The 13,488-nt window shown below is 44.9% G+C and overlaps 1 protein-coding gene and 1 long non-coding RNA gene across 4 annotated transcripts in view; one reads left to right on the top strand and one right to left on the bottom strand.

The window, feature by feature from the left end:
* The window catches only part of LOC134969171 (uncharacterized), a 99,054-nt gene that overhangs the window by 5,641 nt on the left and 79,925 nt on the right, over positions 1-13,488 (bottom strand). The window contains exon 2 of the long non-coding RNA XR_010189424.1: positions 2,373-2,446. This is a non-coding gene — a long non-coding RNA (uncharacterized LOC134969171). The remainder of the gene's footprint in view (positions 1-2,372; positions 2,447-13,488) is intronic.
* Positions 1-13,488, top strand: part of LOC134969168 (ADP-ribose glycohydrolase MACROD2-like) — a 260,404-nt gene that overhangs the window by 212,112 nt on the left and 34,804 nt on the right. For all 3 annotated transcript variants that reach the window (XM_063944935.1, XM_063944936.1, XM_063944937.1), the window contains 3 exons: positions 3,441-3,471; positions 3,552-3,625; positions 8,786-8,867. In XM_063944935.1, the coding sequence (XP_063801005.1) occupies positions 3,441-3,471; positions 3,552-3,625; positions 8,786-8,867 (187 nt within the window). The remainder of the gene's footprint in view (positions 1-3,440; positions 3,472-3,551; positions 3,626-8,785; positions 8,868-13,488) is intronic.

Below are 13,488 nucleotides of genomic sequence, written 5' to 3'. Positions count from 1 at the left end.
AAAGTGCCAATACTCTTATACGCATTGTACTGTAACTACTTCTGGGGGCAGGGGACGATAACACACCATAATACGAGGAGTGGACTGTAGAGTAGGTATCTTAGGACAGTGCAGTTAGAGACTCTTTTTGTGCTCCTCTTTATATTTGCTTTCATTCAGATGTAGCACTTTTGCACCATATGGCCCAACTTAGACGCTCTGCCCGGAATTTCTTACTTTTTTCCTGAATAATTTGCATTGTAGCCGCACATATATTCGCATATAGGTCCTCCATTCAACTTCAGTTGTAGTTTTGCTAAGTTAGCAAAACTGCACCTGGTTTCACAAGACAAGGCTGCTCAGCATGCTAATGGTGGACAGTGGCCCTCATTCCGAGTTGTTCGCTCGGTAAAAATCTTCGCATCGCAGCGATTTTCCGCTTAATGCGCATGCGCAATGTCCACACTGCGACTGCGCCAAGTAAATTTGCTATGCACTTAGTAATTTTACTCACGGCTTTTTCATCGGTCTGGCGATCGTAATGTGATTGACAGGAAATGGGTGTTACTGGGCGGAAACAGGCCGTTTTATGGGCGTGTGGGAAAAAACGCTACCGTTTCCGGAAAAAACGCAGGAGTGGCCGGAGAAACGGAGGAGTGTCTGGGCGAACGCTGGGTGTGTTTGTGACGTCAAACCAGAAACGACAAGCACTGAACTGATCGCAGATGCCGAGTAAGTCTGAAGCTACTCAGAAACTGCTACGAGGTGTGTAATCGCAATATTGCGATTACTTCGTTCGCAATTTTAAGATGCTAAGATTCACTCCCAGTAGGCGGCGGCTTAGCGTGAGCAACTCTGCTAAAATCGCCTTGCGAGCGAACAACTCGGAATGACCTCCCGTGATGCGATCACAATTCAATTGCTATCGCATTGCTGAATAAGGGAAGCCACCTGCCTACGCAGCCTGGCTGTGAAGGCAGTCAGGCTGCCGCCATATTCCCCATTGCAGCGGCCGCATGTGACGTCACATGGCCACCCCGAAAATTTCTCAGACCCGCCCCCATTTTCAGCCTCATTCCCCCGCAATGCCGCAATAGATGTATGTGGACATAACTGTAGCCTGCCAGTGGCTTTATAAGTTTGGGGTTATAGTTTTCCTCTTCTATACATGTGATGTGGTTTACTGTACCACTATATGGTAAGCATTTGCTTTATCCTGACCCTCCAACATCATGTACTACACCCAATACAAAGCGTTCTACTACCAATCTTACCAGTAATCTTCCACTGCAGTTAACTGGGCTAAATTATGTTATTGATGAGAATGATGTTTTCCATTCCTTTACTAAGCCCAGCTTGCAGCAGTAGGGAGGGAAGTGGGAAGTTGGGGAGTAGAGTTTTGTATATCAGGTAGTGCAGTGCATCATTTTGAAAGGTCTCCTTTAGGCTGGATCCACAAAGGACTTTTTTTCCTGTCACGTGTGAGCGAATTGGAGTGGATTGGTGCGTGAAATATATATATATATGCATTATTGTTTGCTATTCTTCACGCTCCAGCGCTCTCTGCACTCCCGTAAACTGGGTCAGTCTAGATGTAGCCTTCTCTGTTTATGTATGCAGACTCATATGTCTTATAATCGCACATTATACTGAACTGAAATTTGTTGGCTTCTATTGTATATAAGAATGAACGCTTCATACTCTTTATTAGATAAACATTTGGAATTATTTTATTTATTTCTGAAAGGCAGTTACAGTCTGGGTGTTTCATTATATTAAACATTTTTAGAAATAGTACTTTGCACCATTTATTAAATAAGGAAATCCAGAACAACTAGTTTATTTGCTAAATATTATCGTGTATTAAATATATTGTAAAGCATCATTGAAACCAAACAGGTGCCAAGTGTTCCGTGTTTTGTTGAAAATTAGATAAATGCATACTCGACACTGATATAAATGTGGCCATATTCAGCAGATTCTTTGTAAATTCAATGGTATTACCCAATATGATGTTATGAACCAGACAGTAATGAAGTACATAGATTGCATGGCTCCAGATTGTTCGAATTATACTGTATGTTCTGAAGTAGCATCTGCAAGCATGCACAATTCACCTAGACTTCTAGAAATGCACCAAGCAACATGGGTATTTCATATGGAATTTCATTTAAATTGCTTATCTGGGAACCCTGATGTGTAACATAAGACAAGATAGCACACATTGGTATCGGAATACAGGCGGTTGGAATCCTAATAGATACCAGAAAGTATTTTACCTTTACCCCTAACGCATACCTCCTGCAGCCTAACCTAAACCTACTCCCTTGGATTACCCTAACCCTTCTCCCCTGCAGCCCTACTGTAAACCTAACCCTTAAACCAGTACTTACCATCGGTATGGTGCCTCATGGCATTCTGACAGCTGGCATCCTGACTGCATCCCAATAGCATAGTCCACATTCCCCTGCAACATATTCAAATAGTTTTATTTTGCTTTAGTTCTACTTAAGACTAATTACACTAGATTCTCAGTTATGAATATACAGACCTGGGCTGTTCAAATCATACTGTGCAACCCAACTATCCTTATATAGGCAGGACAGTACTGATCTGATGGCTGTCTCTCTGCTGCAGACATGTATGTTCTCTGGTGGGAAAGTCTGGATGTATGTACCAGGGAATGTGATCTATGGGTGTTCGGAGGGAAGGTGGCAGGAGCAGCCTAGTGTTTCAGAAAGCTACACATGCCCCAGAGAGTGTGAAACTTTGAGAGGTATGGTAAAAGACAAAGGGGGAGATGCATCAAACCTTGACGAGAGATAAAGGGGCAGATGTATTAAGCCTGGAGACAGCATAAAGAATTGATAAACCAGTGATAAGTGCAAGGTGATAAATGCACCAGCTCCTAACTGTTAATTTACATATTGGAGCTGATTGGCTGGTGCGTTTATCGCCTTGCACTTATCACTGGTTTATCACTTCCTTATGCCCTCTCCAGGTTAATACATCTACCCCATTGTACCAACCAATCAGCTTCTAACTGCAAGGCTGTGTTTGAAAAATGACAGTTACGAGATGATCGGGTAGTACTTTATCTCTCTCCAATGTTTGATACATCTCCCCCAGATTAATTACTGATCTAGTTAATGCTCTGAGACTTAAATGTACATGTCCTTAAAGTTCAATAGGCCTAATGCAGTTGCTGGTCTTTATTATGAGGCTTTAGACTACTGAGGTGTGACGCTAATGGGCTAGCAGACAGCAATCCTTTATGTGGCATATGTTAAAAAAAAACCAGAAACAAGTTAGAGAGGATCAGTCATTAGATCTTACACTACGCAGCTTAATTTTAGAAGTAGTAAAACAAGACATTTTCACTTTTTGCAACTTCTGATTACATTTGAATTTAATAATTAGATCTACTTAATATTGAAAAAAAAATACTGTTCTTTTTACAGGCTTTCCCCTGCATCTCCACAGGCGTGTTTGGTGAGTATTCTCTCAGCGTTTTTCACTTGGGATATTTTACATTTTTTGTAGTGATTAAAGTTAAATAATTCGTTCTACAGGATACCCAGCAGAGGACGCTGCTGATGTGGCCCTGGGAACCATCAGGAAATATCTGGAGGAGAACAAAGGCAAGGTGAGAAGTCTGGTGACAGTGTGACAGAAAGCTAATGAAAGGAAGGGTGAGGGGTGCAGAGACATGAGAAAGATCAAGTGATGCAGACAGAGCAGAACTTGGATCTGAGAGTAGGTAGAGGGACAGGAGAATAGCTACATGTAACAAACCTTCTAAAGAGTGGAGAAGTTGCCCAAATCAACCAATCATCTTCTACCTATCATTTTTATAGAATACACTTGATAAATGCTAGCCAGAAGCTGATTTGTTGCTCTTCTCCACACTTTAGGTTTCATACATTCCCCCTTAAGTGACAGGGCAGGTACGATCAGGGCTTGGCCTGGGTACTTTTCTGTGGTGTGACCTTTCCATGCGAGGCATGATCACTTCCCCTTGGAAAAATTAGAAAAATAAGTATTTGCGGTGCCGTGACCTCTCCAGCCAGGGAAAATGCCAGAAGTAAGGTATGGCTTTATGCCAGAGGCTATTGTGCATGTGCAGGTCCAGGTCTTCGGGAACATGGCGTCAGTACCTTGTTCCTGGGAACTTTCTGCTGTGCATGTGCAAACCACTGGGGAAATGGCCTTCCACACCACTTACCTGGAGATTTTTGTCTGCAGTACTGGCTGATGCGGGACTCGGAAGAGGTTAGTATTATTATATGGGTTTTAAATACTTTCCTTGGTGATCTTTGTTCATGTTTTACTATTGTCATCTCATATGGATTTCTAGTAATTTTAATTCAGTCTAATTGTGGACTAAATTTAGTGTTTTTTTTAATTCTTTATGGTTTATCTATTGACTTTTCTTGTAACATAGCATTTTTCCCAATTTTATAGTGTACATAAGCATAAGTTCTAATTCCAGGCTGGCTCCCTTCATTATGGGATTTATATATTTTTGTCCGTTATGACGATATTTGTTAACAATACATGGGTATAGGCAGTGCTTAAAGTTGTCCTGGAGAGGTGGCGGAACTCACCCCCCCCCCCCCCCCGATGTAAAGGAATTGTGCGCGCTGTAGGCGCGCGCCACAAAAAAGGGGCATGGTCTCAAAAAAGAAAGGGACCATGGTCACCCAACAGTATCCCCATTTTAAATTACGCCGCACAGTAGCACAATCTTATTCACATTACACCACATAGTAATGTCCCTTATTCATGTTATGACACACATTAGTGCCCCTTATACACAAAGCCCACAGTAGTAGCACCCCTAATACACATGAACACAGCAGTAGCACTCTGTCCTCAGTAGTAGTGCCCCTTATGCAATGCCCACTGTAGTGGTAGTGTCCACAGTTGTAGTGCCCCTTATGTAAACCCCATAGTATTGGTGCCCCTTATACAGTGCCAATTATGTCCCCAGGAGTGATGCCCCTTATTAAGTGACCCCTATGCAATGCCCTCATTAGTAGTGCCTACAGTAGATATGCCCCCTGTAGTTGTGCCCCCAGTAGAAGCTGGCCCCTGTAGTTATGCCTCCAGTAGAAGCTGCCCCCTGTAGTTATGCCCCAGCGCCCCCCCCCCCCCACACACACACACACACACACACACACACACACACACACACACCTCCAAAAAAAAAACCCACACAATACTCAACAGCCCCTCTCCTGCTTCCGTTGACCTCCGCCTGGCCACCTGCTCCTCGGATCTATGGGAGAGACGTCATGACGTCTCTCCCATAGCGCCGCACAGTCGCACATAGCGGAAGCCGGAGCTCAGCAGTGAGCTCTCGGCTGCCGCTGAGGGGAAGGTGCCGGCGCCGCTGGTAACACAACCTCAGCGGGCGCTTGGCATCCCCATGCGGCTCTGGGCTCACTTTCTGGGTTAGGTGAGCCGGAGGAGGCGGAACTGAGTTTGTCTCCAATTGGAACTGATGGAACGTAGTTCCGTCCTGTTCTGGCTCACTTTAACCTCTGGGTATAGGATTCCTAATCCAGCACGCATGGTAAGTTGGTATTTTGTGTAAGCATCATTTTTGTCTTTTTTTTTATTTTATTTAAAAATGACCCCTCTCTCACCCAACCCTGCCCCTGATGTCACCATTATATAGCAATAGCATTCCCTTATACAGGTTGAGTATCCCTTATCCAAAATGCTTGGGACCAGAGGTATTTTGGATATCAGATTTTTCCGTATTTTGGAATAATTGCATACCATAATGAGATATCATGGCGATGGGACCTAAATCTAAGCACAGAAGGCATTTATGTTACATATACACCTTATACACACAGCCTGAAGGTCATTTTAGCCAATATTTTTTATAACTGTGTGCATTAAACAAAGTGTGTCTACATTCACACAATTCATTTATGTTTCATATACACCTTATATACACAGTCTGAAGGTCATTTAATACAATATTTTTAATAACTGTGTGTATTAAACAAAGTTTGTGTACATTGAGCCATCAGAAAACAAAAGTTTCACTATCTCACTCTAGCTCAAAAAAGTCCGTATTTCGGAATATTCTGTATTTCGGATATTTGGATATGGGATACTCAACCTGTATAGCATTCCCTTATATAGCAATACCCCCCACAGAAACTATTGGTTTAGGCACCCAATGACTGTGTGTGTTGTCAGAGAGCAGCAGCTCTTATATTCCTTCTTGGTTTTTGTAACAGGATAAGATATTGCATAATCACAGTATGGACCAAATGTATTAAGCCTTAAAAAGTGATAAGATGGAGACAAATAAGGGTGATAAATGACCAGCCCATCAGCTTCCTATCTGCCATGTCACAGCCTGTGTTTGAAAAATGACAGGAGCTGGTTAGCTGGTAATTTGGTATCCGGTCTCTGGGTCAAGCACACTTAGGTCGACAACCAATGTCTAGGTCGACCACTATTGGTCGACAGTAACTAAGTTGACAGCATTTCTAGGTCGACAGGGTCTCTAGGTCGACACGTTCTAGGTCTACAGGTCAAAAGGTTGACATGAGTTTTTCACAATTTTTGTTCTTTTTTTGAACATGTTCATACTTTACGATCCACGTGGACTACGATTAGGAATAGTAACCTGTGCCGAGCGCAGCGGTAGCGGAGCCATGCACCTTGCCCGAAGCATGGCGAGTGATGCGAGCCATGCGAGGGGACACGGTGCACTAATTGGGGTTCCTGGTCACTGTACGGAGAAAACAACACCAAAAAAACAACAACTCATGTTGAACTTTTGACCTGTCGACCTAGAATCCCTGTCGACCTAGTTACTGTCTACCTACACACTGTCGACCTAAGTCTGGTTGACCTTCCATACCACACCCGGTAATTTATCACTCTTTATCCATCTCCACTTTATCTCTTGTTACGGCGTAATACATTTGGGCCTATGTTTGGTAGGTGTTTGTACAATGTAATTTTGTTACATTTTGGCGATGTCTTCTCTTTTAACCATTGTGTCTGTAGATTATTAAATTAATGTAAAAGTATAAATATAGAACGTTAGAAAGAAACATCTGCAGTGTAGCATAGGAGATATCACAGAGGATTAGGGGAGTGTGAGAAAAGACAGCTCAGTTGTATGCCCCAGCCTGTCCCCAGTTCACACTTCTAATTTTATATCCCGGGTACTACTTCTTTCTTTTCTAAGCTTTTCATTTACATTCAGACCCCCCCCCCCCCCCCCCCCTTTCCAATATTCTGTGCATCATTAGTCTGTCTCCCTTCTAAGCACAGCTGCTTCAATCAGAATCTACCTGCCTTTCGGTCACTCTCTCTCGTGTTTGTCTGTCTCTAGCAGTAGCAGCTTATATATAAAACTGTAGGCCAAATTCAGAGTTGATCGCAGCAGCAAATTTGTTAGCAGTTGGGCAAAACCATGGGGGTAATTCAGACTTGATCGCTCGCTAGCGTTGTTTGCAGCGCTGTGGTCAGGTCAGAACTGCACATGCGTATGCACCGCAATGCGCAGGCGCATCGCATGGGTACAAAGCGGATCGCTGCTCAGTGATGAGTTTGTGCAAAGAATCCATTCGCACGGGCGATCGCAAGGTGATTGAGAGGAAGAAGGTGTTTGTGGGTGTCGACTGACTGTTTTCTGGGAGTGTTTGGAAAAACGCAGGCGTTTCCAGGGCGGGTGTCTGACGTCCATTCCGGGTCCCGGACAGGCTGAAGTGATCGCAGCGGCTATTAAGTCCTGGGCTACTCAGAAACTGCACAAGATCTTTTTGTACCGCTCGGCTGCATATGCACAGCTAAAATACACTCCCCGGTGGGTGGCGACTATGCGAACGCAGGACTGCAAAAAACAGCTAGCGAGCGATCAGGTCTGAATATAACATGTGCAGAGAGAGATAGATTTGGGTGGGGTGTGTTCAAACTGAAATCTAAATTACAGTGTAAAAATAAAGCAGCCAGTATTTACCCTGCACAGAAACAAAATAACCCACCCAAATCTAACTCTCTCTGCAAATGTTATATCTGCCACATCTGCAGTGCACATAGGGGGTAATTCAGACCTGATCGTAGCAGCAACTTTGGGGGGTCATCGCCAGGCAACGGAGCGCCCAGCGAATAAAAAGACTCAGCACTGGACGGAAGAAGATTGACAGCAGAGAGGCATTCCAGGGCGGATACTCACCGTTGGAGGCCGTTTTCGGGGAGTGGTAAGAAGAACGCAGGCGTGTCCAGGTGAACGGAGGGCGGATGTCTGACGTCGGGACTGGGACCTTCATCGCTGGATCCGTCACACAGGGTAAGTAGCTGCAGGGCTGGTCTTGTTTTGCAGGAAACTTTTTAAGCATAGCAGGGCTGCACAAGCGATCGCAGCCCTGCTATGCTAAAATACACTCCCCCCATAGGCGGGGATTAGTTGATCACAGCAGCAACAAAAAGTTGCTTGGTGCGATCAACTCGGAATGACTCCCTATGTTAGCAGTTGGGCAAAACCATGTGCAGTGCACGGTGGGCGCAGATGTAACATCTGCAGAGAGAGTTAGATGTGGGTGGGGTGTGTTTAAACTGAAATCTAAATCACAGTGTAAAAATAAAGCAGCCAGTATTTACTCCGCACAGAAACAATATAACCCAACCAAATCTCTCTGCACATGTTATATCTTCCCCCCCCTGCAGTGCACATGGTTTTGCCCAACTGCTAACAAATTTGCTGCTGCGATCAGGTCTGAATTACCCCCTGTATACTAACTATATCAATGTCTTCATTTGTTCACAGTTTGACCGTATTATAATCTGTGTTTTCTTGGAGAAAGATGAAGAAATTTATCTCGGGAAACTACCTGAATTTTTTCCATTTGGTGAGTGTCCAGACGTGGTGCACATTATGTGGATGATGAAGTCAGCAGCTTAATGAGAGCATCCTGTGTTGCAATGAGAAGCATGTACAGATAGAGCAGGCTGCGGTGCACTGTCCTGTGCGCAGGGGAAAAACAGTGATTGAAGAATTGATGCTTGACATAACATTGTAAAGGGCTAATTGAGGATGGAATACATACGTTATACCGATGGCGGGGATTGCGACTGTCATGATCCCGACAGCAGGATCCCGGCCACCAGTATTCCGGCAGTGGGGTGAGCCCTAGAAGGCCCCTTGCGGTCTCGCTGTGCACGCCATACTGCGGGCGCGGTGGCTCGCTGTGTTCACCACAGGTTATATTCTCCCTCTATGGTTGTCACGGACACCAATAGAAGGAGAAAAGGCTGCGGCACCGGGATTCCTGCGGCGGCATTTCACCGTCTGTCATGATTTCGGCATTGTGATCGCCTCCCTTCAGGATTACCTAAAATAATAATGCACCATGATGAAACCATAGCATGCTGTTCTGAAGGCTGAACAGTGAGTGACAATGCAGAAAATAATGCATACTTTTGCTATCTGTTCATAGGAAATGTTCACATTATAAGTATTATGGAAATATGCTGAAAAACCATGATGCGCCGCTACACGTATGGCTGGTTTTGCATATATGCCAAGGGTAAGTGTGGCCAGTAATGTAGGATCACCCTCCCCGAGGCCCCCGTCCTGCTCTCAGAGGATTAGAGTGTCAGGGCTCATCCTGAGACTGCTCCCTGCCTATAGATTTCACCAGCCGTAATGTAAAGCTTGTGGTGGCACTTGGTACAACACGTCACGTAAAGGATCACTTAACCAGGTACAGTAAGCAGCAGTGATGTGCGGTGAGGTCATAGACTGGGGAGGCACTGATTGAGATATATATATATATATATATATAGAGGGAAAAGGGCCCTAATTTGCACACCTTAATTATGTAGTGAGGTGCTACTCTGCTTGAGACTTAGTAAAGTGTACAGAGGGAAAAGGTAGCAGGTGCATGTCTCACACTAGCTCAACCTGTAGTAACCAGAGGCACTTAGCATATTCCTGGCCAGGGCTATGAGCTTGCCCACCGCATCAAGGTAGCCTCTCATTGGGGAATTCTCTGGGGTGCGGGGCTCCCTGTGCCTACCGTGGCTGGGTGTCCCTGGGGCATCGCAATTTAACACTATTTCATCACTCCATGGCACTTATAGTTTGTTTTATATATATATATGTAACACTTTCACATAATTTTCCTTTACTCCTCACATTATTCACACATGCAGCAACAGCTGCTCCTACCTCTTTAACCCTATATTTTTATCACTCCTGCGATGCCCTGGGATTGTCTGGCTGGGTGGCTCTGGGGTGTCCTGCCCCCTGGACCTGAACCCCTATAGTTAGTGTTAGGGACTTACCCAATGAGAGGCTACCTTGATGCGGTGGGTAAGCTCATAGCCCTGGCCAGGAATATGCTAAGTGCCTCTGGTTACTACAGGTTGAGCTAGTGTGAGATAGTGCACCTGCTACCTTTTCCCTATATATATATATATATATATATATATAAATAAATAACTCCATCTCAATCAGTGCAATACCCAGCCCAACTCGTGCCCCCCCCCCCCCCCCCCCCCCACCCCCATCCCTCTCACCTGTGTGTTCGGACAGTGTAGGCGCTGCTGCTGGCTGGGAGGAGAGGGAATAGCGCTGGCTTCCGCTGCTTCCCACCGCTACATTCTTCAGGGCCACCGCTGCTCGCTCCACCACTGCTGTAGCCAGGTGCCCGTGACAGCTCCAACACCAGTCACCACCGGGACCCGCCACCACTTCTGCCCGTCGCGCTGCTTATGGGTGATTGGACAGCGGATCCAGCACTGTATCCGCTGTCCAATCACAGCTGTCTCGCTGACATGGGGGTGGTGTCCCTGTCAGCGAGGCACTTGTTTAAGTGCAGCTTTCAAGATTTTTTTTTTTTAATGGGATTTTAAAGCCCAGTGCTTGGGCCCCGTCCCCCGCTCTGTCCCATTGTCTACGGGAGGCACTGCTATCAGTGCCTCCCAAACTGATTTTAGTAGTTAAAATTATTAGAATAAAATAAAGAAGATACTTATGACACAGAATATGTGTCATTAAGTATCTTCTTTGTATTATTTTAATAATTAATCACAGGGGAAAATGCAGCTCTCCCATCATACTTTTATATTCTGCAGTCGATAGGCACTCCAACCAGTCTTGTGAGTGATACTTAGTAAATCCCTGCAAGATGAGGGTGAATACATCTTAGCAGGGCTTTAACAAACACAAAAAAAGTCTTTAATAAAACACATGATATGGGTTTATTTTATAGTAAAACTTACAGAGCCGGATTAAAGAGTAAAGTTATAACGTTATTGATAAAGTGAATAGATTTAAATTGATACCTCCTACATTTCCCTGGCTGTGTCACTGGCTAACACAGTACAACACTTTCATGTTACTTTACAATTGTGATACCAGCTGAAATAAAAAGTAATGAATTTCATTGTGTTGGCAAAACACTGTTTACAAGCAATAGGTAGGGACGGCTGCACGCTATGCCCAGACATGCTGGCAGTTCAAAGGGTTTGGTTGTTGTGGGACCACGTTTCTGGGGGATTAGTATTCCTCCTCGCTGTCATGCCCCCACCCCTGCTGTTCTCTGCATTATGCTGCTGCAATTCCCCTGCCTGACTACTTCCTACTTATACCTACACCAAGAAATAAGTCTGCTAGCTTCAGTACTGAAAATCCAGCATTTCTCTTATAATTTCATTCATTTATGACATCGGGTATATGCATTTGCGGTCGAATTGCCGCAAATGTCAAAAAACGGGGCATTTTTGACACAAAAAAATGATTCGACAATGCAATACAGTTCTTTTCGACAAAAAAACGGCCTTATCAAATTTGACTTTTTGCAATTCGACAGTTGTCAAATTCGACATGTCTGCAATGGTAAAAATGCGGCTTTTCAACAAAATTATATTCAATTGAAGAATGTCGATTTGACAACAGTGCTTTTCGACAGTCATTTTGTCAATTTCAGTCCGCCTCATTTTGCTGGCGGGATCTAATAATTTTTTTTAAAAAACATGTTGTTTTTTTGTGTTTTTTTTATTGCTAATAGCATATCTATTTATATTAGAAGGGATCATGTACTTGGTTTGTCTATTAGGAGCCACAAGTATTATTTATATATTTTTTTAAAATATTTTTTTTTTTTACTGACTAAAATAATATGGAGAGATCAGAGCATGTTTTTCAGTGGGAAGGGGTGGGAATGTGTAAAAAATCCTGAAAAAAATGCGTGTGGTCCCCCCTCCTAAGCATAACCAGCCTCGGGCTCTTTGAGCCAGTCCTGGTTGTAAAAATACGGGGGGGGGGGGAAATGACAGGGGATCCCCCGTATTTTCACAACCAGCACCGGGCTCTGCGTCCGGTCCTGGTGCCAAAAATATGGGGGACAAAAAATGTAGGGGTCCCCCGTATTTTTAACACCAGCACCGGGCTCCACTAGTCAGAGAGATAATGCCACAGCCGGGGGACACTTTTATATCGGTCCCTGCGGCCGTGGCATTAAATCACTAACTAGTCACCCCTGGCCGGGGTACCCTGGAGGAGTGGGGACCCCTTAAATCAAGGGATCCCCCCCCTCCAGCCACCCAGGGGCCAGGGGTGAAGCATGAGGCTGTCCCCCGCATCCAAGGGCTGCGGATGGGAGGCTGATAGCCAAGTGACAAAAATAAAGAATATTGGCCCTCATTCCGAGTTGGTCGGTCGCAAGGCGAATTTAGCAGAGTTACACACGCTAAGCCGCCGCCTACTGGGAGTGAATCTTAGCTTCTTAAAATTGCGACCGATGTATTCGCAATATTGCGATTACTAACTACTTAGCAGTTTCAGAGTAGCTCCAGACTTACTCTGCCTGTGCGATCATTTCAGTGCTTGTCGTTCCTGGTTGACGTCACAAACACACCCAGCGTTCGCCCAGGCACTCCCACCGTTTCTCCGGCCACTCCTGCGTTTTTTCCGGAAGCGGTAGCGTTTTCAGCCACACGCCCCTGAAACGCCGTGTTTCCGCCCAGTAACACCCATTTCCTGTCAATCACATTACGATCGCCGGAGCGAAGAAAAAGCCGTGAGTAAAAATACTTTCTTCATAGTAAAGTTACTTGGCGCAGTCGCAGTGCGAACATTGCGCATGCGTACTAGGCGGATTTTCACTGCGATGCGATGAAAAATACCGAGCGAACAACTCGGAATGAGGGCCATTGTTTTTTGTAGCAGAACTACAAGTCCCAGCAAGCCTCCCCGCAAGCTGGCACTTGAAGAACCACAAGTACCAGCATGCGGGGGGGGGGGGGGGGAATGGGCCCGCTGGTACCTGTAGTTCTACTGCAAAAAAAATACCCAAATAAAAACAGTACACGCACACCGTGAAAGTAAAACTTTATTACATACATGCACGCCGACACACACATACTTACCTATGTTCACACGCGGTCAGCGGTGAGGTTACTCGTGGTCAACCGCTGACCGCAAAGTTCCCACCATTGAATATAATGGAGCGGCATAGTGCTATG

The sequence above is a fragment of the Pseudophryne corroboree genome, chromosome 11 (assembly GCF_028390025.1).
Source record: "Pseudophryne corroboree isolate aPseCor3 chromosome 11, aPseCor3.hap2, whole genome shotgun sequence".
Lineage (NCBI taxonomy): Eukaryota > Metazoa > Chordata > Amphibia > Anura > Myobatrachidae > Pseudophryne > Pseudophryne corroboree.
The sequence above is the reverse complement of the archived record's forward strand: the minus strand, read 5'-3'. Positions and strand labels throughout refer to the sequence as shown.